Raw genomic sequence first — 27,435 nt, 5'->3', positions numbered from 1 at the left:
TGCCCCTTTTAGTTTAGCTTAGTTTGCTTTTCTGGTTGGCTATGTACTCTTTTATATGCATTGTTTCTTTTACTTATAAGCTGTCCAGAGTCACCAAGGACTCAGGTAGCCACAAAATTGGAATAAATACATAAAACAAATAATAAAGAAATTGCAACCATTCCCTTCTGTTGATGCAGCACAAAGATGTGGAAGTTCTGTCCTGCCAGGCTGCCTCACTCTCAAGTGAAAGCCTGTTACCTTCATCTTTTAACTGGAAAAAATATTAGTCCAGGGATCTGAAATATCTTGGAGCAATGCTTACCCAATGCTTTGCCTGCTTTGCATTTTTCCCAAGTGAAGCCTGGTCTCTAGAAAATGCTCCCTACAATACTTCAAACTATTTCATTTCATAAATGCAACTTCTCATCTTAAAAGAGACAGAATTCATTATGTTAATTATGTACTTTATTTATCAAAATATTGTTTTAGCTATTACAGAAAACAATGTAATTTAGCACATAAATAGCACATTCATTAACATCCAAACAGCTTTTAAAAACACAATTCACATCTACCTAAAATATTGTATGAAAAAGTGGTATAGCTGATTTCTGTGCATGATAAAATTATACTCTGTTAAAGGTCCATTGCAGTGGGCCGGTTTACATGCTAAAATGGCCTAGTAAGACATGCAAGATGTGTATCATGTGTATGAGTGTTATTTGAGTACAGGTGTGCAAAATAGAACAGTCTGTTTTTGAAATGTTCAATTTCCCTGCCCCAAGGGGTTGATTTAAGTGATTTGTGCATTTTTAGAAGTGTATCATCCAGAACACCACACTTTCCGATGTTACAATTCTGGAGATGCAAAAACCTCCCTGATGTGTGGATCAGCCTGTTCCAGAAGAAAATGGAATATTTTTAAAGAAAACTGAGTATTCTGGAACAAAACCACTCTGTTTTGCACATTATGTCTGAGCTTGGAGCATGCACATCTCCCATCTTTCTTCTTCTATTATCTGGCTGGAAGAATAACTCTTTCCCAATGCTTTGTTATATAAAAAACAGGTTTATAAAGCCAAATTTCAAACTATGGTTTGAAGTTATTTTGTACACAACCAGAGCTGGGGTAAACCATGATCTGTGGACTGGACAAATACAACATGATGGGAAAAAATGGATGGGAAAGAAAAGCTGCAAAAGTAGTCTTTCCAACTGCAGGGGAAAAGTTTAAAAGAACAAGAAGTGCCTAGCTTAAGTCTTGTAGCATTTTTTTCTTTTTTGTGACTATTAATTTAAACCAAATTTTAGTTCAACAGGGAGACATGGCCAGTGTGAAGTTTTGAGTACAAGATACTATGAAAAGCTTTTCAGAAATCAATTTTTTAAGATGTAAGATCCTTTCCCTAAGCTCTAAAAATCAAACAAAAACATACCAAAGGTTTTTAAATAGCATACAATTATTTCATTCTTTTATTTGACCACATCTAACGGTCATATTATGGCCGTTATGAGCTATTAGCAAAAAGTACTATTTTATTTTTAAAGGCTTTTATAAAAGCCAACATGAGAAAACACACAGGCCTAAAAAGTCTTTATCTCCAAGGCCTTCAATATCTATAAATTATTGTTAATATTTCCATTAGCTCATTAGCTTTTCATGTCTTCATTATTTGGATCTGATCTAGATAAAAACAAATAAAAATTCACATTAAAATGCTGTTTTCTTACATTATACCATCAAAACATATCCAACATTGTTACCATTCAGAAGCATTTTAGACTGTTAAGGAATAATGTACAAGTATGTTTAAAGATTTTGGGGTTCCTGCACAGAAATGTCCAGAAGCCTGGAGTTTGATACACAGTTCTAAGGATTCTATTCCAAGATTCTTATAATTCTTAAGTTTTAAATTATGGACCGTAGCATATTCCATATAATAAATTCTGTAGTATTTAATGAGGTTTCTCTGCATCTCAATTTTCAATCTTTGCTGACATCTAGTGGTTTCGTTTTGCATAAAATTCTTGACTGCAAAGTTTTAAAATAAAGTGTTGGCCAACTATTTGGATTATTGCAATGCGCTCTACATGGGGCTACCCTTGAAGAGTATTCAGAAGCTACAGCTGGCACAAAATGCAGCAGTGTGAACAATCTTGAACACCCCTAGAGCAGCACATATAACACCTCTGTTACGTGAGCTGCATTGGTTGCTGGTTTGCTTCCAGGTCCAATTCAAGGTGTTGGTTATTACCTTTAAAGTCCTTCATGGCACAGGACCAGGTTATCTGAGGAGCCGTCTTGCCCCGGTTATATCTGCCCACCCCACTCAATCCAGCAGAAGGGGCATGTTGCGGACCCCACCAGTCAAGAAATTCCGGCTGGCAGGGTCTAGGAAGAGGGTCTTTTCTGCCATGGTCTCTGCCCTGTAGAACAATTTGCCAGCTGAGGTGTGGGCTGCCTCTACTCTCCTGGCCTTCTGAAAAGGTGTAAAAACATGGCAATGCTGGATGGCCTGGGGGCCTGATGGGGGCTCGCATTGCTGGAGTTGGCTCATGGGATGATTGATACTGCTTCCCCCATCTTCTTGATTTGTATATATTTTTTAATAGATTTGTTGTTTGTGTTTTAATCGGGGGTCATTCATATTTTTATTGTTTTATTGTCTTGGTTTTTAATTGTAAGCCGCCCAGAGTCACCCTCTGGGGGAGATGGGTGGCATATAAATTTAATAATAAACAAACAAACAAACTATATGAAACTGCCTGTTGCTGTCCAATTATTTTATTTCAAAAAGAGCACATTCTTACTGTAAAAGCCCAAACTCATTTTCAATATCTTATTCTGATAAATCTTTTAACAGAATGATGTGAATGGACCTAACAATCTCTTTATGTAGATTTATCAGCATTCTTGCTGGGGGAAAATAACTGAAGATAGTCTTCCAGTGCCTCTTCCCAATGGCCAGCTTTGAGAAAGGTACCTCCAGCTGCTTTATTGCTATGGCAGCTACAAGCAACACTGTTGCTTTGTAGGTAATATTAAAGCAAGCAAACCTTCAAACCTTCAGGCAAGGCAGGAGTAGCACAATCATCTGCCCTGTTATGCTTCAATACAGGGCTTATGAGGACAAATGGAATGGCCAGCCTTGTAAGTAATGTTATATGAAATAATTCATGTTCAGCATATTTGTAGTGCAAGCATGAACAATGATCTTGGAATGAAGTTTTATAAAAGGCTTCTATTTCAGTTTTTTTTGTCCCATTCTCTTTTAACTGCTTTGGTTTTTATATTCTCTTCAATTTATTGTTTTTTACTGTGTTGCATTTTGCAAGCCATTTTCAAGATGCTTTTACACAGGAAACAGTAAAAACACATATTAAATAATCGTGATAATAGTAAGTACCATGGCATATATCTGTTTTTTTTAGCTGCTTTAAACAAAAGCTATCATTTTGGATCACACTTAGATCAGAAATGTTACTTTTTCTTTTTATTGTATTCTTTACAATGAATTTAAATTGCTTTGGGACTTTTTAAAAATAAGAAGGAAATAAATATTTCTATAAGTAACAATATATTGACTTTAATCTTAGGGATAAAAGTATTGTTGATAGATTAATCAAAATGGAATATTTTAAATGGAGATACCTTTGTTTGAATGACAATGTGTAATCAAAAGAAGCATCCAGATAATTATAAGGATACTCACTGTGTAATTTGATCTGACAGCAGAGATAGGCAGAAAAAGGCAAAATGAAATGATGGAAAAATATTTTTTAAAAAGGAGGGCTTATGGAAAGAAAAACAGGTAAGGCAAAATATAAGACATACCTTGAAGCCAGTCCACACCTTCTTGCAATCCTTCTCCTTTAAGAGCATCACTAGCACTGAAAGAACACACTTCTTTTAAGTAATAAAAACATTTGAACAAATATTTTTACAATTAAGCAACTTCAAATCACGCACATACACAGACTTCAGTTACATCTAAGGCTCAAACCTAGATGGTATCAAATGTGAAGTTATTCCTTGCTTTCTGATCTGTTGCAGACATAAACACGTTGGATTTTCTCTGCGTGCCCATATTGATGCCTGCCAAGCTACCTACACTATTGTACTTTATACCTTAACAACACTTTATTTAAAAAAAAAAAAATCAGGAAATTGGCATCAAAGACCCAGCTGCCAGTGTCCTCTTTTATTTCCAAGAATGCTTCTGGGCCCCAAACAAACTCCCTAAGTTTGAGAATGCTTGCAACCCAGTGCTTTGTTTGTTATTATGCCCATCTTCTCAGAAAAAATGGCAAACATAAAGTAGGGGATTAAAGTAGGGGATGGCAAAAAGCCTTATAGCAAACTGGTGATTTTTAAGTGGTTATTCCCCATGGAGACTGGTTTGTTAACAGGCAAGAAGTCATTTTGCAAGAGTTCTTAAAATTCTGACTGTGCCTGCAGACCGTCCAAAAATGGGCAGCTGTGATTTAAGCCTATCACTTCTGACTTTCTTTGCCTAATTTGATCTATTAGACAAACCTACCTCAACATGCTATTCAGAACATGGTATTCAATATGTGATCAGATACAGAAGAATGTATGTGCTCTTTTTTATAGTAGTGTTTAGCAGGAATTAGATTTCTACAATATCCACATCATACTAAAGTTGAATTTCTTGTGCTTTTATATTATAAGCCATTGCAGAACATTCAGTAGCAACAGATATAAGCAGATAAAAGCCAAAAAACAATGCTTTTCAGTCGTGGCTGCTATTATAGAATGGTTTCCCTTTAGATATTAGGTTAGCCCTGACTGTATGGCCTTCCAGAAAGCAGTAAAAACTGAGCTTTTCCAGAGTGCCACTCATACTGAAGTGCATTTTATACAGTGGGGCAAAAAAGTATTTAGTCAGCCACCAATTGTGCAAGTTCTCCCACTTAAAAAGATGAGAGGCCTGTAATTTTCATCATAGGTATACCTCAACTATGAGAGACAAAATGAGAAAAAAAATCCAGAAAATCACATTGACTGATTTTTAAAGAATTTATTTGCAAATCATGGTGGAAAATAAGTATTTGGTCACCTACAAACAAGCAAGATGTCTGGCTCTCACAGACCTGTAACTACTTCTTTAAGAGGCTCCTCTGTCCTCCACTCGTTACCTGTAGTAATGGCACCTGTTTGACCTTGTTATCAGTATAAAAGACACCTGTCCACAACCTCAAACAGTTGCACTCCAAACTCCACTATGGCCAAGACCAAAGAGCTGTTGAAGGACACCAGAAACAAAATTGTAGACCTGCACCAGGCTGGGAAGACTGAATCTGCAATAGGCAAGCAGCTTGGTGTGAAGAAACCAACTGTGGGAGCAATAATTAGAAAATGGAAGACATATAAGACCACTGATAATCTCCCTCGATTTGGGGCTCCATGCAAGATCTCACCCCGTGGGGTCAAAATGATCACAACGGTGAGCAAAAATCCCAGAACCACACAGGGGGACCTAGTGAATGACCTGCAGAGAGCTGGGACCAAAGTAACAAAGGCTACCATCAGTAACACACTATGCTGCCAGGGACTCAAATCCTGCAGTGCCAGATGTGTCCCCCTGCTTAAGCCAGTACATGTCCAGGCCTGTCTGAAGTTTGCTAGAGAGCATTTGGATGATCCAGAAGAGGATTGGGAGAATGTCATATGGGCAGATGAAACCAAAGTAGGATGTTTTGGTCTAAACTCAACTCGTCGTGTTTGGAGGAGAGAGAATGCTGAGTTGCATCCAAAGAACACCATACCTACTGTGAAGCATGGGGGTGGAAACATCATGCTTTGGGGCTGTTTTTCTGCAAAGGGACCAGGACGACTGATCCGTGTAAAGGAAAGAATGAATGGGGCCGTGTATCGTGAGATTTTGAGTGAACACCTCCTTCCATCAGCAAGGGCATTGAAGATGAAACGTGGCTGGGTCTTTCAGCATGACAATGATCCCAAACACACCGCCCGGGCAACGAAGGAGTGGCTTCGTAAGAAGCATTTCAAGGTCCTGGAGTGGCCTAGCCAGTCTCCAGATCTCAACCCCATGGAAAACCTTTGGAGGGAGTTGAAAGTCCGTGTTGCCCAGCGACAGCCCCAAAACATCAGTGCTCTAGAGGAGATCTGCATGGAGGAATGGGCCAAAATACCAGCAACAGTGTGTGAAAACCTTGTGAAGACTTACAGAAAACGTTTGACCTCTGTCATTGCCAACAAAGGATATATAACAAAGTATTGAGATGAACTTTTGATATTGACCAAATACTTATTTTCCACCATGATTTGCAAATAAATTCTTTAAAAATCAGACAATGTGATTTTCTGGATTTTCCCCCCATTTTGTCTCTCATAGTTGAGGTATACCTATGATGAAAATTACAGGCCTCTCTCATCTTTTTAAGTGGGGGAACTTGCACAATTGGTGGCTGACTAAATACTTTTTTGCCCCACTGTATGTTGTTGGAAGCTGTTATTATGGGTTTTATTCAGGGATAATTTCAGTGTAATTATATAAATATCATTAGTTTTTGTTGTATAAGAGTGTTATGGCTTTTACTGGTTAATTTTAATGTTTTGCTACTTAGAATTGACATTTTATTTTTTCACATTTTAGGCTATACTATGGATATTTATGCTTATGTTATAGTTGAATGTAAGTCACAGTGAAACTGTTTGGATTTGGAGGCATACAAATTGAATTAAAAAATAAATAAAAGGTATTAAAAATAAATGTAAACAAACAAACAAACTGGGTATTTGATCATGTATGCTTGGAAGGAAGCAACTCTGTTCTTCATCTTGCACAAACCTTGTAATCAGTGAAATTTTGCATTTTCATCAAGTTGGTGAAAGTAACACTTTCCAAATGACAGTTATGGAGAGTAAACAGATTTGTTGGATAGCACACTAGAATACACAAGAAAACCTAAGGACAATGAAGTCAAATGAATTTGCCTTCATAAGTTTATCTGCATTAAAAAAAACTTTAGAACATTCAAAATCCAAATACAAAATAGAGTTATGTATTTAATTCATGTTTAAATATTATTTTTAGTTATAATTATAAAGTCATAATTTTACCAGATATGCCATGGCTTGTCTTTGATGTTTTCTAAGGTCAGTAAATGAGAGACTTTAACAGAGGAAACAGCATCTCTGAGATCCATCTTGTTTGCGAAGAACAGAATTGGTATTCGGCGATGTTTAAGATCTAGAACATAACCATTTGTTAAACTGTCACCATGTATATGAAAACTGTTTAAAATGGAAATGGGAAACATATATTGGTCACTAGTCAGTGCCTTCCCTGAAGACTATATCCTCCAAGATGCAAGCTCTTGGGCCATGGAATCTTAGATGCCTATTTCTGAAGAAATCTCAAAATAATCCTCCAAACTCACATATATGTTCAAGTGCAAAACTACTGAGAATAAAAACACATTTCTCAGTGCACAGACATACAGTCAGGTCCAGAAATATTGGGACATCGACACAATTCTAACATCTTTGGCTCTATACACCACCACAATGGATTTGGAATGAAACAAACACAATGTGTGTTAACTGCAGACTGTCAGCTTTAATTTGAGGGTATGTACATCCAACTCAGGTGAACGGTGTAGGAATTACAACAGTTTGCACATGTGCCTCCCACTTGTTAAGGGACCAAAAGTAATGGGACAATTGGCTTCTCAGCTGTTCCATGGCCAGGTGTGTGATATCCCCTCAGTACCCCAATTACAATGTGCAGATAAAAGGCCCAGAGTTCAGTTCAAGTGTGCTATTTGCATTTGGAATCTGTTGCTGTCAACTCTCAAGATGAGATCCAAAGAGCTGTCACTATCAGTGAAGCAAGCCATCATTAGGCTGAAGAAACAAAACAAACCCATCAGAGAGATAGCAAGAACATTAGGCGTGGCCAAAACAACTGTTTGGAACATTCTCAAAAAGAAGGAACGCACCGGTGAGCTCAGCAACACGAAAAGACCCAGGAGACAACGGAAAACAACTGTGGTGGATGACCGAAGAATTCGTTCCCTGGTGAAGAAAGCACCCTTCACAACAGTTGGCCAGATCAAGAACACTCTCCAGGAGGTAGGTGTATGTGTGTCAAAGTCAACAATCAAAAGAAGACTTCACCAGAGTGAATACAGAGGGTTCACCACAAGATGTAAACCATTGGTGAGCCTCAAAAACAGGAAGGCCAGATTAGAGTTTGCCAAACGACATCTAAAAAAGCCTTCACAGTTCTGGAACAACATCCTATGGACAGATGAGACCACGATCAACTTGTACCAGAGTGATGGGAAGAGAAGAGTATGGAGAAGGAAAGGAACTGCTCATGATCCTAAGCATACCACCTCATCAGTGAAGCATGGTGGTGGTAGTGTCACGGCGTGGGCATGTATGGCTGCCAATGGAACTGGTTCTCTTTTATTTATTGATGATGTGACTGCTGACAAAAGCAGCAGGATGAATTCTGCAGTGTTTTGGGCAATATTATCTGCTCACATTCAGCCAAATGCTGCCGAACTCATTGGACGGTGCTTCACAGTACAGATGGACAATGACCCAAAGCATACTGCAAAAGCAACCAAAGAATTTTTGAAGGGACAGAAGTGGAATGTTATGCAATGGCCAAGTCAATCACCTGACCTGAATCCCATTGAGCATGCATTTCACTTGTTGAAGACGAAACTGAAGGGAAAATGCCCCAAGAACAAGCAGGAACTGAAGACAGTTGCAGTAGAGGCCTGGCAGAGCATCACCAGGGATGAAACCCAGCGTCTGGTGATGTCTATGCGTTCCAGACTTCAGGCTGTGATTGACTGCAACGGATTTGCAACCAAGTATTCAAAAGGGAAAGTTTGATGTATGATTATTATTATTATTCTGTCCCATTACTTTTGGTCCCTTAACAAGTGGGAGGCACATATGCAAACTGTTGTAATTCCTACACCGTTCACCTGAGTTGGATGTACATACCCTCAAATTAAAGCTGACAGTCTGCAGTTAACGCACATTGTGTTTGTTTCATTCCAAATCCATTGTGGTGGTGTATAGAGCCAAAGATGTTAGAATTGTGTCGATGTCCCAATATTTCTGGATCTGACTGTAACTTGTTTGTTCAAGTAAAAACTTTTCTTTCAAAAGAAAGCCCAAAAATCTATGAGATTGTTGTACTTTTTTCTATGCAACAGGAAAGCAACATATATAAACTGACAAGAATAAATTTGTTATGGAGAACATTTGACAACTGCTAAAAGCAGGGTTTAATTTCTTAAAAAAGAAATGTTAAGTCTGGCAGGGAAGCATGCAATCTGTGTGGCCCATTTTCATGATGACTTAGTGTGTTGCATATCATAGGTTAGTGGTAAAGAAAATATACACGAATGGAGTAATATTATTAAAATACTACACAGTCCAGAATTTTGGATTGAAACTAACATAAATTAACTCCAGGGTAAAACTTCAGTATTATTAAGAATCAGTTTCAATTTTCATTTCTACTATATTGTGGCTTCTTCCCATTCCATTCCAGTAATGTAATGAAATATAAAGGGAATGAAATATAAAGAAACAGCGCTCAAACAACATACTTGTACTGTCCCACTTACAGGTTTGATGGAGATGAGATAGAAATAGTTGCATCAACAAACCTAAGGACAATTTTGATACTTTGAACGTAATTATATAAATACAGTTCTTGTCATTGTTGGCATTTAGGAATTCAGGACCAGCTCAGCATCATACAACACTCCCAAACTTTGCAATTCCTTCCACTGATCAATAATACTTTCATCTTCACAGACCTAGTTTTATAATACATGGAAAGTCTTTGTAGGTAGAGAGCTATACAAATAAGCTACAACATGTCCATGCCTAATGGTACTGGGGACCAATAAATCATGTATCTGGGAATGAAGCAGAACTTTTAAAAACACTGATCCACATGAAAGGCTTTATGCTTACTTTGTTACTGAACATAAATACAAACATAATGATTGTTACAAATTATTCTATAGTTTCTCAACCGATGCCCCTTTCTGTTTGGAATTCATATCAAACAAATGTCAGAGAAAACAAATATTTCATTTTTCAAAAGAAATACAGGAATTTAGGGAGGGAGAGTAGATTTTCCTACTAAAAGAACAATTAAAAAACAAACTAGTTTTTATAATGGAAATATCCTTGTAAGTCTTCTAGTTTTTCAAAGATGTTAACATTTTGTCAACTCAGTATGTGTTTCGTTGGTTATAGAAAGAACTCTGACTGTATTAACCATATCAAGCTGTGAAATGTCTTAGGAAAATAGGAATCCCAGAACATATCATTGTCCTCATATGAAACCTATACACAGATTATGGTCAGAAAGCCATAATCTGGACAAACATGGCTAAACAGACTGGTTCAGATCAGCAAAGGAGTGAGAGAAGGCTGTATACTCTCTTCTCATCTATTCAACCTGTATGGTGAATATATATTGAGGGAGGCTGGAATGGAAGAAGATGAATATGATTTTAAAATTGGAAGAAGAAACATCAGTAACAGTATTTTCAGCTACTCTGTTAGCTGAAAATAGAAACTCTGTGCGGTTTCTACTAATGAAAGTCTAAAAGCACAGTGAAAAAATGGGACTAAAATTAAAGACTAAACTAATGACAATAGGTACAGCTATCAGCCCTAGAACTGACAATGAAGATACTGAAGTAGTGGGCAGCTTCTGCCTTTTAGAATCAACTATCAACATTGAAGGAACTAGCTGTCAAGAAATACACTGCAGATTAGCAATTGGTAGGGTAGCAAAGCCACCTTAGAAGAAATATTCAGATGCTGTGGTATTTACAAATACCAGAATTGGGCAGGCAGTGGTTTTCCTGTGACACTCTATAGAAATGAAAGGCTTTGAAGAAGCAGGATAGAAAGACTACTATGTTTCTGAACTTTGGTGTTGGAGAAGACTCCTGAGAATACCATGGAAAGGCAAGTAAACAAAGAAAAGGATCCTAGTACAAATAAATCCAGAGTTCTCACTTGAGGCACAAATGACCAGGCTCAAATTATCATATATGGATACCCTATGTGAAGACCTAGTTCTATGAAGTAATCTACAATGCTGGGAAATGTGGAAGGAAAGAGAAGAAGAGAACAACCAGCAACAAGGAAGATGGACTATAATAGTGCTGACTGGTACAGTGTTGAAAGATTTGATGGGCCAGGCTGGGGCCAGGCTAGAGGAAGTCTATCTATATATCTCTCTATCTCTATCTCTCTATCTCTCTATCTGTTGTTAAGAGTCAACACTGACTTGATGGCACATAATCAATAAAAAATTGTCCAATTCTAGGAGCTTTTAATGCACATTAAATTCAATTTCTTATTTAACAAAAAATATTTAATGTTTAAAAAATTTAATTTCAGTAGGTTTAATGTTGAATTAAATTTCATAGCTATAATCATGAAAAATATATCAATGCACATATATTTTAATTACTAACGGAAAAAATGAAAGAAAAATTTATACACTAATGTATTACAAAAGTAATTGATTTATTCTGAAAAAGACTGCAAATGATAACAAGATTCCTCACCTGGATGAGTCAAGAGAGTGTCAAGTTCTTCCTTTGCCACAACCATTCTTAGTATGTCACTGCTATCAATGACAAAAATAATGGCCTGGCAATCTCTGTACAATATACAAACAAAAGACACAAATTATACACTGTGATAAATCTGAGTAATAAGATGGTAAGAATCCATGAGGCAAAAATGTGTTATAAGGCATGAATCAGAATATGCTAGAATTATACAGAATAAGCAGCATACTGGTACATGCTGTTTAATTGCCCTTACTTGGGTCCTCTTGCTAATAGGAACAACTAAATAAAACAAGATAGCTCTGCAAATTGTTTGTTTAGGATCATCAGCAACTCTGGTTTGTTTCTCTGTTAAAAGACCAGAGCCAGAGGCCATGATGTATTCTTACCTTTTGTCAGGCCCAGCCCAAGAAACAACGGTGAAACTGTCCAGTTGAGTTAAGTTCCTTTATTTGCTTACACCATATAGACAGAATCTTGCCAGACTAAATCTATACTACAGCAACTAGTGGATATACCCTGGGAGATTCTAAGGAGTGGCTATCCTGAACCTCTTATGCTTCCATGCTCCCCCTGTGGACAGTGTTGTCTTTTGTCTCCTTTCCCTTTCTGGTGGCCTTCCTCTTTGTAGATACATTCCACACACGTTTGGATTCTGGCTTGTAGAAAATGAACAAGTCAGAATTCAAAGGGTAGTTTGGCTGGTCCTTTTAGCAGTAGAAGCCAGGTTGGAATGATGGGCAGTGTGCTTTAGCAAGGTCCTTGTTCCAAGCAATACAGTGAAATCCAAATGCAGTCAAGGATTTGGAAGGAAAAAAAATCCTATTTACACTAAAATTCAGGTTTTTGTAAACAACAATGATAATAACTATGTCTATATTAATGACAGTGGATTTTTTTAGAATGTCTGGCTAAATTGCCCCTCTCTTTGATAAATGTGTTGCATGATGTCACCTTTTTCAAATGGGTCTGAACTATCTTCTAATCAGAATTGGCATGCATTCTTAATTGTTTCTTGCACTGTGTTAAACTCTTCATGCAATTACAAAAAGTTGGAAATGTAGTAAGTCTGAGAAAGGTCAGTTGAAAAAGCTCGGGTGCAACACATTATATTAAAAAAACAAAACAAAACTGGATTGAATCCAAAATTACAATCTATAGTAATTCAGTTGTAGAATAGCACTTTTATATTCCCACCCCAAAGCAGCCCTGCTTGCCTCCAAAACCACTTCAAAGCAATAGGAGACAGTCACATTCAATGTATGATATGATGCAAGAATGTAACAGGAGGAGTTATTCATAAAAAATGAGGTAGGCAAACTTTACATAATTGAAGCTCTGCTGACACAACTTTAAATTCAAGCTATTAGAGCCTTTAAAAAGTAATACGGTAATTTGCCAAATTTTAAAGCTTACTTGTGCTCTAAAATCAGTTTAAAAGACAATCCTGTACTTATGCACTCATACATCTATAGAGTTCAGTGTGATTTACTCTCAGTAAAGTAGTACATGATTATAGCCTCAAAATACTTTAAAAGCAAAAATAGCTACTTCCTTTGAAGTTGCAATGTAGTGAGGCCTTAAAGCTTCTCTATCTGGCATCTCCCCAAAAGAAACACTATGGAACAGAAGCTTAGACACTTAACATAACAGCATTTTGTCTATATTTTTGCACAACAGCAATTAATTAAGCAGTAAATTCCAGTGTATTCAAGGTGTAAAATCTTTAAATACTGGAGAACGGAGGCATAACTCAATCAATAAACCAGTATATCAATCTATAATAAATCAATCATGTCATAGTATTTCATGTAACTATTCCAGGAAAGATAATTTTAATTCATGTTACACAATAATTCCATAGGCACTCAGACATTTTTGACAGAAGGAGGACTAATATCTTGTATCTTAATTTGGCCTTTAATTTATTCCATATATTCAATAACTAAGTAGCTATAAATGTATTAAGTCTAAGATCCAAGTTGTGTAATCTGTGGCCCTCCAGAACTTAATGGATTGTAATTTCCATAAGTGGCTTTACTATTTACTAAGTATTAAAACTATCTAAAAGGTAGCATTTGCTGCTATGGTAGTAATTTTCTCAGGAACAGATAATGACCTTCCTTTCATATATCACCTGATGAATTCTCAAGCTTTAGATTTTTATAATGTTTATTATATAATTTATATTATTCCAATTTATTCATCATCCCTTTGGTTCATGCTTGAGAATAATATTATAGTCAGGTCTAAGAGAAACTTAATTATCATTTTACTCTGGAACTATTTTAACTAAATATGTTCATAAATTTTATAGAGGAATGCCCAACCAAGTCTTACAATAAAGAAAATGACTTACTTGTAATAGTGTTCCCAGAGATTTCTGTATCTACCTTGACCTGACATATCAAACACGGTGAATGACAAACTGTAAAGCAACAATAAAATAGAATATTAGATCTGAGATACATTTTGGATTGCAATCTTATATAAATTATATTATGCCAATTCAGTGTAATAGTAACCCTTCTGACTTGTACACATCATATTTCATCTTTTTTTTTCATTAACATTCTATTCAATATGATGCACTCAGTTTATCAACAAGTGTCAAACCAGACAAAGAATATAGCCTTATACAAAGGAGTAAGGAGTACATTAAACAGAGAACAACTTAATTGGATCTTTACATTACTGTCCTATTCACTGCTGTTCACTTCCGAATATAAAGGAAACTACTTCCCATCACTCTCTCTTATTCTTCTGCATGCTCCCAAAATCTGCTGTGGAGGACACCTACCTCTGTAAACAATCTTGTTAGATCATAGTCCTATATGTGGTTATATAGCTTTGCTTCTGATCTGAAGTGCATAGGATCTATTTCCAGATTTTTTTAATGTGACTCGGATTTTGCAATATAAATTGTAAATAATGAGTTTTTTTTCTCCATATTACGTTCCATTATGGAATATGACATTTTATATCTAGTTTTTGGAATCCTACGACAGTGCTACCCTCAAACATCTGGTAAATTGATCCCCTAAGAGGCCTGAATAGAATTCATCTCTAAAAAAAAAAAATGCTCCCATATGATAATTTTTATACAATAGCTTACTATTAAAAGCTAGTCAGTAGCTTTAACAGTCAATTATGTTGTCAGCAAGATGAACCTAACTATAAGGTAGTTTTCTGATTTGCTGGCCAAACCCATAACAGGAGAGATGGGAGTGTTTTGGTTGCAAGATTTGCTTTCATTTATCCTCCATCTCCTATTAAACTATGAGAACAGTGCTTGAAATGGAAGAAGCAAGGTGAGTCTCCCTAAGAACATCTAAACAAAAGAGCCACATGATCCCTCTCCAACTAGCTTCTCTAAAGTGACCTCAACATGTCTTGAACCCAAGATCTTATTCAAGCCTACAGTAAGTAACTATTTTAGGTAGGATAGCTGTGTTGATTTTATATGAAAATCTATTTATCAATGTTGTCTTCCCTTTTCCCAATAGCCTCCATTTATTCCTAGAGATTTAGGTTTATTGATTTAAAAAGTTAATGAAAATTTCTCATTAAAACTTTCCTCACATGCAAGACTGCACTGTTCAGAATTACCACATGTGTTTCAGGACAAAGGATGAAAATTTGACAACCTAAATGTTACAGCTAAAACATTTCCTTTAAAAGTTTAATACATAACTATATAATATAAAATTATAATAGTATTGGGACAAAAACATATTACCTTGATGTCTTGAATTTTTCTATACTGAATCCTATTGTGGGAACAATATCTTGAGCTTGAGCCTGTGCAAAAGAAAATTTGACTTAAAAACAAATTGTTATTTTAATATTTAAAATCAGTAATTATATATTCTCTCTTGATTGAAATAATATTATAGTGTTTTGAAGCTGTCATAAAATTATATTACCAAAATGTACAACATGCAATGTCCCTAACAGCTATAAAAGGATACATAATGTGTTTATGAATAAAAAAGAAATATTTATCTTTTAAGTTTGCCTCTGATTCTTACTCTGCATAATGGCAGCTCTGCAGGCTTTTGATTTGATTTCATTCAGTCCAATCATATATATGATAACTTATATTTAGGTTTAATTCATTAATTAATACTGAACAATGAGATATAGTTATTCCTATTTTCTTATAATGTGACTTAAGGTTCAAGTGAACTGGACACCTGCTTAGATGGCTCCCTTGCTGAGGGGGGCATTTTTATTCTCCTTTCCCTATGGTTTGTATCTTGGTTTTTATGATATTTATTAATGTGTTTTTATATTCTTTTGTTTTTATATGTTTTTATCTGATTGTTGTATGCTGCCCAGAATTGCTTGTGGTGAGATGGGCAACTATATAAATTAGATAGATAGATAGATAGATAGATAGATAGATAGATAGATAGATAGATAGATAGAGTGATATATTATTTTGGATGAGCACCCTTGTTGGTTATGTTTTGTATATGTCTTTCTGTGTTGTTTGTTCCTACCTTTTTCATTGTTTATTGTATATTGCTTTTTTAATCTTGTTTTGATATACTGTGATCTGTCAAGAGTTGGTCTGGAGTTGGGTGGTGGTGAAATCAAATAAATAAATTTATTTTAAGCCTAAATGGTTGCTTATAAACCCAACTCCTCCTGTAGCAAGTATTCATCAGTATTGACACTGTTGTATATCCTATCATAATTCAACTACAATGTTTACTTTTGAAAAAATTCAGTATGTAGTTAAACAAAGAATTATTGAAATAAAGAATATGAAGCACTTGGATTGGTCTCAGTTACATATCTAAATGTTAGTTATCAATACTGTGGATGTGGATCCAATATTTAATATACTCTTTCTGTGTTCCTCACAAAACTGTAGGGATTAATGCCTGTTCACATAATCTAAGTATGTTGTGGAATCTCATAACTTTTGAGAAAAACATATAGAATGGATGATGTACCAATTAAGAAATACAAAAGTATTTATGATCTGTCAGCATAAGTATTCTATCTTCTTAAGTGGAAGATGAATTACTGGCAAGAAACAATGGAATCTTTAGGGCCTAGTAAACTTCATTTATCTTGGTTTTTGTATTTTGCATTTAAATATATGCATATCATCTATGTTTCTGGCAGTTATAAAACTGCTTCTCTAACAAATCAATCTGTATTTAGAATGATATTGATCATTTATTAACAAAACAGCAGAATAGGCAATATTGGGTATATTTTCATGAGTTAAAATTCTTTAACAAGAGATATAAGCAAACAACAAGCCATTGCCCATTTAAATCCAACGATATTATAGAGGTGATTTATTTATAGTATTTTAAACTACATAAAAATAAACATACTATGGATTGATTACATAGTAAAAACATAAAATTCTACAGCAATCAGGATGTGAAACAGAATATAAATTGTACAAATATAGTCACTTTAACACAGGACGTTACAATTCTTTATAAAATATAGGACTGAAATTCTAGATTTACAGTGGTACCTCGGGTTACAAACGCCTCTGCTTACGAACTTTTCGGGTTGCGACCAGCTCCGGCTGCAACAATTTACCTCGGTTTGCGAACTCGGCCTCGGGGTATGAACCGGATCCGCGGCCATTTTCCGCCGTGACACGTGGTCCGCGGCCATTTTCCGCCTGTGCCACGTGGTCCGCGGCCATTTTTCCGCCCGTGCCATGTGATCCGCGGCCGTTTTTCCACCCTGCCGCACGGTCCACGGCCATTTTTCCACCCTGCCACGTGGTCCGCGGCTGTTTTTCTGCCCTACTGCGCAGTCCGCGGCCATTTTTCCGCCCTGCCGCGTGGTCCGCAGCCGTTTTTCTGCCCTTGACGCGTGGTCCGTGGACGCCGAAAGAGATTAACGGTAATTACATTGAACCTTATGGGAAAATTTGCTTCGGGTTGCGAACAAATCGGGTTGCGACCAGAGTCACGGAACGGATTAAATTTGTAACCCGAGGTACCACTGTATTTAGAAAAGAAGAAAGTCTTTGCATGAAGTCAAATAAGATAGTAATGTGGTACTGAATGTCCCTGAAAAGGATATTCCACAGTGGTATACTAGGGCAAAAAGAATTAAATAGGGCTTTACCTAAGAAAACCAAACATATAATAGATATATATACAGGTAGCCCTCAATATTCATTGGGGTTCCATTCTAGCCTACAATTGTGAATAATGAAACTGCAGATTTCTGCAGGAGTCTATAGGGATTAGGGAAGACCAGGAAATGACTAAAAAGGCACTGGAAGTTTGGTGGGTATGCTGTGAAAAAAATCAGGGATGGATGACCTGCCAGGAGAGTAAAAAGGAAGCATTGCAAAGACTGTGCATGGGAAAACAAGCTGGGCGGGCTGATGGGGAGTGGGTGGGAAGCACTGAAAAGTCCAGTGAGTGTGCAGTGGGAAGATATGGGCTGAGCAAATTGATAAAGATTGGCAGCAGACTGCTGGGAAAATGTATTGGAAGTCTAATTAATACTTTTACACATATACAAAATGGCATACAGATAAGAACCACATCCCCAAATCCACAAATATGCTAAACCCTTTACTATAATTAGTTCTGGTCTTTATTTACCAACTACAAATACATAAAACTGTATATAATGAGAGCCCCTGTATATGTAAATAGCATTAACTAGCTTTGCTATGTAGCACTAGTTTAAAAGTAATAAAACTGTTAATGGGCCACAGCAAAATTGACACATTCCTTAATTAGTTCAGTGTTAATATTGGCTATTTCTTTAATTTATCCTCTTAAGACAAAGTTTGAGACAATAGTAGTTAATACTTTCACAATGTTTCTTTTTTTGAATTCTGCTTGCTAATGTATATTGAACTAAGTACTTTATTTTATTTCATTAGACGGTTAAAGTTTACTTAAAAATTAAGTATTCTCTGGACTGTAAACAAGTCCAGAATTGCATATCTAAACACAATTCTTATTAGCATCTATTTTTTTGGAACCATAAGCCATATTAATATTAAAAGTATTAACACAATTTACTCCATCTCTAAAAGGTGTGTATAAATTTTGTCCTGAAATTAGTATTCCAATGTATTAAACATTCTGTGTTTCCACAGATAGTGATAAATGTCAGCTTTTCAACAATATAAAACAAACAAATTGGTAATATACTAAAAATGTCTACTTACATTAGATGGTTTTAACTTGTTGATAATTGTTGTTTTACCACTGTTGTCTAATCCAAGGCACAGAACATGAACCTCTTTCTTTTTCAGGCCAAGCCAACTTGCCAGTTTATCAAATAATCCCATAATTTTGATTGAATGGCACAATCAATTCCTGTATTTCTAAAGGTTGGAGGGAGATAGGTAGGTAGGTAGGTAGGTAGGTAGGTAGATAGATTTAAAAGTTGAAATTACTGTAGGTGAACATGAAGGCAAAGGTTCTTAGACATTTAAATCAGAAGCATCCTAGAGAAGAAATAGTTTCAAATCATGTCACAGCAGGTTGGTTAGCCTAAGGAACAAGTAGATAAGCTGCTTATTTGGAAAGTCTTCTGGTCAAAACAGGCTAGCTACTTATCTTCTTGTCAAAGCACAGTGTCTTTTGTCAATGGATAATTGTAATTCTATAATTAATAAAGCATTCTATAATTCATAAAGCATTGTGCAATGAGGCTAGTGATTTTTTTTGTAAAAAAATAACTAGAAATAGATCCATGTTTATTGTTTTACAGTTTAACCAACATAGATACAAACATATAAACAGAAGGCCACATAGGAACGTTCTGCACTGTGCACTATTAAAAAATATTCAAGAACCAAGAAGTGAACCCAGTTAAATATTATTAATTATATAATACTCATAAATAAGAGTTCCATTCCTTACTAAAAAGGGTTTGAGTTCTACATTATTATATCTATTATCATAGTATAGCATTATAAAACATTGCATCTTTAAATATAGTGAGACTACAGCTGAGGGGCCACTGGGTATTACTGGATAATATTTTCAGTCAGATGTAGCTGTGATTTACTTGACAACTGTACACAGCACTGATCTGACTTGATAATCACATCTTTGTATGTGTGTACTGAATTCCAACTTAATTATAGTAATACTTTGATAATGAGGAAGAATGTTTCCATTTGTCTGTTGTCTTTAAACATAACAGGATGAAGAATTATTACCACAATTAGGGGCAGCATTGTTTTCTTCTGTTAGAAAATATTTTTTTTGGGGGGGGGGAGATACATTCACAAGCTACTGTACATGCAGTGTTATGTACAGTTACCTTAAATAAGTATTGTTTTTTCTAGTGCAGGCAACAGAATAACTACCTATTTTTGTTGTTTACGAAGGTAGCATTGCAGTGAAGAATGCACTCTTTCCTCTAGTAAGATTCACTGTTAACACGTTTAACATTTGCATGATTAAGCAAAGCTTAAATTTTAGTTCCCTCAGGTTGGAAAGGCAGAATACAAAAGGAAATAATAAATAATTCCAAAAAAAACCCTTCACCAATATGGAACTGAAATAATGTAAAGAGTTAAATTTCTGCCTGTTACATTAAAAGTCCAGCGATACCAGTGGGAGAAAATAGCAATTCAAATTTCTTTTTCATCTCTATTAAGGTCTTCTTCAAGATATTTTTAAAATGCATTTTTCTTCAAAAAATAATAGTTATATATTGCAAAATTAATAATGAAAAAACAATGGCTTAACTGCATGTTGGAAGTTAGAAAGTGCCAATGCACATTAGAGTACCCAAAAAGCAAAGAAAAAAGCAGAAGGTAAAAAAGAGAAAGGAAAATAGAGTAAGGAAGAAATAGAATCTATTCTTACAGGAAATAGTGACCCCCGCCCCCTTTATCAAGAAAGAGCAAATGCCATTAGCAATGCCAGATTGCCAACAATATGGAAACAGCATGTCCACTTTTTGGGACTGCCTGCCAAAATTTGGACAACAAACGCAGATTGCAAGATTGACAAAAGACATCTAAAACATTTTAAGGTGACAGTTCATGAAAGCAGATCCAATTTTGTAGTAAAAAGTTTACTAGAGAAAAGGGGGGAAAACACAACACATTCCTTTGATAAACATTATCTGCAAAGGTATGTTCAGCTTGACCTTACATGCAGATTTTAATGCTTGAGCAAGTTTACAAGGGGTGATGCAGTATACAATCGCTTAAATGTAGATACATTTAACTCAGTGGCAGCTACTTTCAAATACATGTACCCAAGATTAGATTGCAAAGTACTAGATTTTTACCATTTCACTTGCTGCTATCCCTGAAGGTGCAGGATACATGCATTGCTGCTCTTTGCAACCCTAAGTATAGAAATACTCAAAATAGAACAAAAAAAGCAGAATTAAGAAAAAATAGGGGCAATAAAAGCAGAGCAACTTCCCTGTATTAGAGCAGTCACCAAATGTTTGGCCTGGGGACACATTTGGAATGTTGACAGATTATTTGTTATTAGTATCTCAAAACTGGCTATGGTGAACATGGACAATCACATTTATAACAATACACAGAGTATAGTTAGCCCTTTTCTTCTGGGTAGGTGCTCAAATTTCCAAACAAAATATTAAGCTGTAACTACCCCTTCTTTTTTTTTAAGCATACCTCTAAAAGGGCCCTAGATGCATCACTGGAAATGTGGATTATGGTTGAATCCAGCCTGTATGCTGGCTTCCCATTTCTTTGAAATGAAATCTACAAATAATTAGGCAAGATAGGTACGCTACCAAGCAACAAGGGAAGTATTGCCAGCAGTGCTGATGCCCAAGAACACCGTATTGGGGACTCAGGATCTTTCCACCTGAGCTGCAAATAAACTCGCTGCATTTCCTTTTCTGGTTCCACCCAGATGCCAGAACTGTTTAAGTGTAACGAAGAGCACTTTTTCCCAACCTGGTGCTTTTCGAATATACTGGACTCCAAGTCCAGAATTCCTTTCTAGTATGGCCTGAGAATGATGGGACTTTAAATCCTACGCATCTGGGGAGCTGCTTTAAGAATGACATAGTTCACTGGGGAGAAACCCGGATTTAAAATCCTTGCTCGGCCATGAAGCTGGCTGGGTAAGGGTGAGCCGATCACTCTCTTTCGCATCGTAATCTAATCCTCTCCCAGGATTCGTCCGATGAAGTGGGAGGGGGAGGCTGTAGAAAGCCAGGTAACAGGAAGGCTGTCTAACTTTAAATTAAAAGAACGAGAGACGCAGCCAACTCATCGCCTGCACATGCGCCCCCCTTTTTTAAAGGAACAGGAAACCGCGCCGCTACTACTCACCAAAGAAAACGCAGCCAACAGCAGCTGCGCGTCAGGCCCGGAACGAGCCAGAACCCCCTTCTACCCCCACGTCCCCGATGCCTACGTCGTTACCTCGGAAACCGAACCACCCCGTAAACCACGCCCTCTGCTAGGCGGAGCGCCTTTTCCAGTCCTGCGTGGCAGCGATCTTCTGATAGTCCTCTGAGGAGTGAGGGGTCGCCATTGCGTAAGAAAGGCCGATCCACCACAGGAGCGCTCTGCGTTCTCGTCTTCTGCTCTGAATCTTTTCGTGACACGGGGAAGAGAGAAGTATCAGGAGACGGATCCAGGGTTTGAATGTATCTGTGATGAAGAAGTGCTGCAGGAACGAATCGCAATCCCGATAGACTCCCCCTCGCCTCCCTCATTTGGGGTTTCGTCCATGCCTTGTTTAAGTTTAATATTTAAAAGCTCAACCTGTCTGTATAGGAGTGAGATGAGGGTTGGATTTTGATTGGAAGGGGGTCAGAGATGTGCTTGAGAAAGACGGTTGCAAGTTAATACATAGAAGGGCGACCTGGAAACACAAAGTAACCTAATTTGTCCTATTAATTCGAAGTATTAACCTACCAAATTATATTGCACGCCTGTTTACAGCCCCTCCTCTCCCCGCTGTGTTTTGGAACTGTCGATTGTACTGCTGGCTAGGTGATTTAAAATAAAATGTTTTAAGATAACAAAAATCCGCACCTGAAATTAAATGAATGTTTGTTTTATAACTATTTTCTCTGTTTCTGATTCTGTGTGCATGCACGTGTGCAACTGTTCCTTCCCCAGTCATACCCTTCCTGAATGGATCCATTGATCTTTGAGTAGATTCTTCCGTGTACTTGTGGCTGGATTAATATGTAGGTGTGTTTCTTGTCCATATATTCTGTTTGCTAACGTACTTCCTCAATGGGTAATAGATTTCATGTAGTCTTAATAGCCTAGTTTCCTTTCCTTTTTAACCTTTGCAATTCCCCTTTATTACTCATTTTGCATTCTGTGTGGCACTGATCTGCACGGTAATTCAGGGACACTGACCTTCTGTAATGAAATCTGAGCATATTGGGGAAGAGGGAAGAATACATTCCTGCATTGTTTTATAGAATATTGTTGAATTTCAGTTTCCTCACTGAAACTGAGGAATGACCAATGGTGAGATATGGGTATTGCACTCACACAATCTGAAGAACCTTGCCCATACCTAGCATTACCACGTGTATTAGCTTTTGTACTTCCAGTTCAGGTAATAATGGACAATTTGCTGACATTTTGCAACAAACAGATTATAAAATGTTTGAATTATTTTCATGCCTAGAAAATGTGAGGGAATTTCTTTTTCTCTTAGATTTATGTAATAACTCCAAGATGCAAATTGTCTCTGTTAACATGCTGGCTTTAAAATCAGTTGGTCTTGAACTGTGTCATGGCAACTGTTCCACCAACTGAGTTATATTGGAACAGGTTTACTAACAGAAGAATGAAGCCCTGGTCAGTTAATTGCAGTTTATTTCTAGACATTTGAGACTGTTTATTTCTAACATTTGAGACTGTGCTAGATTTACAACTTCCCTTTAAAAAGAGCTAGAGAAGAGTCAAGGTTCTTACCTCTATTTCTCAAGATAATAGTTGAAAGGAAGGATTAGAACTCCAAAACCAGTCTAGACACTGCTCTACTCTTTCCCCTTTCCATCTATAATTCAAGGTCAGTAAACAGTGCAGGCTATTGACTAGATTATACAGTTCACATTCTCTTGTTATGTGAGACAGATGGGATAATAAAGTACAAGGGACAATGGCCCCTGGCTTTGCTTTGCTCCAGCACATCTGTTATGAAAATTTTTTTAAAAAAAGTTTCTGGGCACTTACATTATTATTTGGTTCTAAAATTCTGTTGTTTGGAGTTTCTGTTGTCTGTAATGCATGTGTTAATAAAAATAGCTGGCTTCTCTAGCCTGTAGGATTTTTTAAAATTATACAATTTAGGTGAACAAACAAACTGACTCAGAAATAACCACGAGTACTATACTTTTATTTGCTAATAAATATCTTAGTAAACAGGCTTATTCCATCTGTAAGACTTGATAATGCCTCTTAGGAAATCATAGAAAAATAAAACACAATAATAATCAGTAACTTGTACTTTGTACAAATATCTTATTATGTTGCTCAGCATGTAGCTTTGCCAAACCCCATATTCTTTCTGCAAATAGATGGCATATGAATGCAATTCACCTTAAAATGCTCTCGTTATGAGAGCTGAGCATTTTATTACACTGCTAACTTAATAGGCAAGCTAGCACATGAAAATATACATGGAACACATCAAAGTGGAAGATCTCACACAAAGAGAATAATTCCTGTCAAGTAAAGTTATTAATTTTTAATTTAAAAAAGGAAAATAGAATGAAATTGGAATTCCAAATAAATATATTCAGCTTTCTTTTGAACAACTATTCCTGGTTTATTACTATAGCTAATAAAAGAAAATGTGAATGTGATTTGTAATTAATGGAACAGCCCCCAAATGGATACTAAGCCCTTCTCTTCATACAAGGTAGTTCTAATTTGCAATTGGCAGTAGGACACAAAATACTAAAAACTGGTAAAATGCATAGTTTTAATGCAATGAGCTTAGGCATCCCAATTAATAGTTCAATATGCATAGAGATATTGGAATCAGATGAGAAATATTGACGGATACGTGAATCCATGAAATGAGTCTGAAGCTCTTCCAAGCTCTAGTTCCTCTACTGGAGGACAAAGTAAGGGTGAGATGATGGTGGTGGTGATGATGATGATGATTTGCCATTGTAAATTGCAGCAAATACAAATATTTATCTGTTATTTTTACTTCTTGCTTTTAAGGTAAATGAAGGAGTAATTTAAAAAACAAGATTTAAAGATTGTTTTCAAATGCTGGCTTGAAAAGAGTTTAGATTTAGGCTGCCAACAATGCTCCATGGTGTCATCCTAAATTTTTTTAAGGTATTTTGGACTTCCGTCTCTATCTGTGGAGATGGTCCACTGGAAGAGGTGTCCTCATGCCTGTGACAGAAACCCCCACTGCCATTTTTAGTCTGCCATTGGTGCTTTCAGCAAGGACTGGAGTATGTATCCATGTGTGTGGATTGAGGATGGTCTTGAATTTATAAGGTATGCCCCACTTAAGTTAACAGTAGTATATCTGTTTATCCCATTCTTTCCTGATTGATGTAATTCCTGTGGAACTTAGGAACAATAGTTCATCCATTAAAGGTCACAGGATTCTTCTTGTTATAGTTTTAGAAATCTCTTGTGTTTGGACATAGCTATTTTAAATACAATGTTACATTTAGTCAAATATATGTGCTAGAAAAGCAAACAGCAATCATATGACAAGAAAAAAAGGCAATTCTTTTAATCTTTCAGTATTTAAATGTTATTTGGATTGGGAAAATTAGATTACATTTCCAAAAAACTGTTTTATGTTTTTAAAGAGAGAAATACTGTAGACAATGCTTTGGACTTGTTAATAGGAATGTTATAAATTTTCTGTAGTTACTTATATCATTAACACTAAAATGGGGGATAAATACCTGAGCTTTGTGGCTAGCATAATCCTGTACCTTAAGTAGGGCATGTCTTATGAATCCAAGTATAAAATATAAAACTTATTACAGCTTGCTATTATTTGATTCTTTTGTATTACTGAATTATTTGGTTTATCATGTTCTATATAGGAATGAACCTGATACTGATCAGCAACGTGATTTATTTCTGCTTCCAGTATTATAACTGGAATCAGATTCTGGTTTCTATTTTAGGCCTTTATTATATTACATTATAACAGCAGTTTTATATTTCCCAAAAATGATGTTTTTTTCCAGAATATAATAATGGCAAGTTAATTTTTGGAAGTTTTTTCAGGAAGTTAATTTTTGTTTTTTGATGGATGCTATACACAAAGTGAAGGAGAAGCCTTTCTAGGTCTGTTATTTTAAGTATACAAAATGTTACAATTTTAGATCAAGTAGAAGCACATTACATTTTAGCTGAGTATTGATTTATTAATTTATTGTTGGTCATAAATTCTTCTGTATGGAAAATTAGAATATTAAAAATGTTAAAGATTATGGGATTATAATGATGAATAAGTAATAGAAATGTTACTATATAAACAATTGATTATATTTTATATTTGCCTTATTTTGTCCCAAAGTTTAAGAGTATTGTAAATAGGCTACAGCAATATGAACAAACAAATATATTAGAAATTCCTGATTGACTTTTGCTTTATAGTAACAAATGTTTCCATATTAAGGTCAGGCTCTTGGAAATATCCTCTGTTGAAATTAATGAATTTTATTTTCAGCTACACATGCATATGAATTATAAGGGTTTTTCCCACATTGTTGAACAACAACAACAAATCTTCTGAAATTGACTATTTTTCCAGGAGTTGGCATCTTTAATATTAAAGGAAATTTTCAGTGTTTCCTAATATTGCAATCTATTTTAAAACATGCCTATATTATTGATTTGTTTCTGGTAATGTAATCCTTTCCAAAGTGGAAAGGCAAATTATCTGTTAAACTACATCTCTGGGGAAAAAAACTGCTCTTATTGCCATAGTTATCATTACATAGTCTGAATATTGCATGTTCATGATTCAGTAATATATTGGCAGCACTTGTAAATAAATTGCTTAAATGAAATTATGGTTTAAATATTCCAGTCTTAATGCTCTTTTCATAAATTTCATTTCAATCAATATCTGAAAATAAAAAGGACAATCAAGATCATATGCCAGGCCAACATCAATTATTTTTTAAACAGACAAAATCTTGAGGTTGTATTTTAAAATGACAAGGCAGAATGTTCTTGTTAATCAAAATATTATATACATAATCTTGCAGCTTTATTGAAATAATTAGGACTATATCAGAGCTTCTACAGAATTAACATTTTGGATAACTGACTTAAATACACAAACCAACTATTTAAGAACTTTCTTTATAGCTAGTAGATGCACCATTCACCCTGATCCAGCAAGGTTTTCACCATAGATTGGTCATCCTTTGCACTCTGATCTCATGTGTGCAAAAGGGTGTTATGAAATGTAGCAAACAGACTACACCAAATGATACTTCTGTCAAGACAGAAACAATCAACTTTTTCAAGCTAAAGGCTGCACTTGACATTCAGTAGTATGCCAGAGTCTGTACATCATCAATAGAGTAAGGACAAAAGCTAAAGTTTGATTTGATTTAATTTAATTTATATGTTGATTAATTAACAATATTAAATTAATTGAATACAGTTAATATTATTCCCATGTATTTAATTTAATAACACTTTCTTCTTGTGCCACATTGACAATTTCATTGATGGCCATTTTCCAAAAGGCTGTGGAACTCATGCAGGCCCAAGAACTCAGGTTCTACATCCCACATTAAGAAAAAAAGAGAAGTCTGCCTTCACCCTGAATCAATTTCTCTGTGTTGTCAGGGTAGTATGGATGAGCAATTCTCTGGTGGAAATCAAAG

At 35.8% G+C, this 27,435-nt stretch overlaps 1 protein-coding gene across 5 annotated transcripts; it reads right to left on the bottom strand.

The window, feature by feature from the left end:
* Window positions 1–442: 442 nt before the first annotated feature.
* Window positions 443–22,020, bottom strand: ARL6 (ARF like GTPase 6). Of its 5 annotated transcripts, none has more exons than XM_088144522.1 (9): window positions 21,995–22,020; window positions 20,875–20,949; window positions 18,788–18,946; window positions 15,347–15,408; window positions 13,967–14,035; window positions 11,602–11,696; window positions 7,091–7,220; window positions 3,818–3,873; window positions 443–1,666 (listed from the first exon to the last, which is right to left on the bottom strand). In XM_088144522.1, exons 3-9 carry the CDS (start codon window positions 18,908–18,910, stop codon window positions 1,641–1,643), a joined length of 561 nt encoding a protein of 186 aa, XP_088000648.1. In that variant the 5' UTR covers window positions 18,911–18,946; window positions 20,875–20,949; window positions 21,995–22,020; the 3' UTR covers window positions 443–1,640. The 5 variants fall into 5 exon arrangements, with proteins under 5 accessions (XP_088000648.1, XP_025021105.1, XP_025021106.1 ...); XM_025165337.2 differs by lacking the exon at window positions 21,995–22,020 and adding an exon at window positions 21,902–21,986; XM_025165338.2 differs by lacking the exon at window positions 21,995–22,020 and adding an exon at window positions 21,902–21,986 and having other exon boundaries at window positions 18,788–18,938.
* Window positions 22,021–27,435: the final 5,415 nt, after the last annotated feature.

The sequence above is a fragment of the Python bivittatus genome, unplaced genomic scaffold (assembly GCF_059951505.1).
Source record: "Python bivittatus isolate LINGU-HERP-01145 unplaced genomic scaffold, Pbiv_v1 ctg000350_np1212, whole genome shotgun sequence".
NCBI classification, from domain to species: Eukaryota; Metazoa; Chordata; class Lepidosauria; order Squamata; family Pythonidae; genus Python; species Python bivittatus.
The sequence above is the reverse complement of the archived record's forward strand: the minus strand, read 5'-3'. Positions and strand labels throughout refer to the sequence as shown.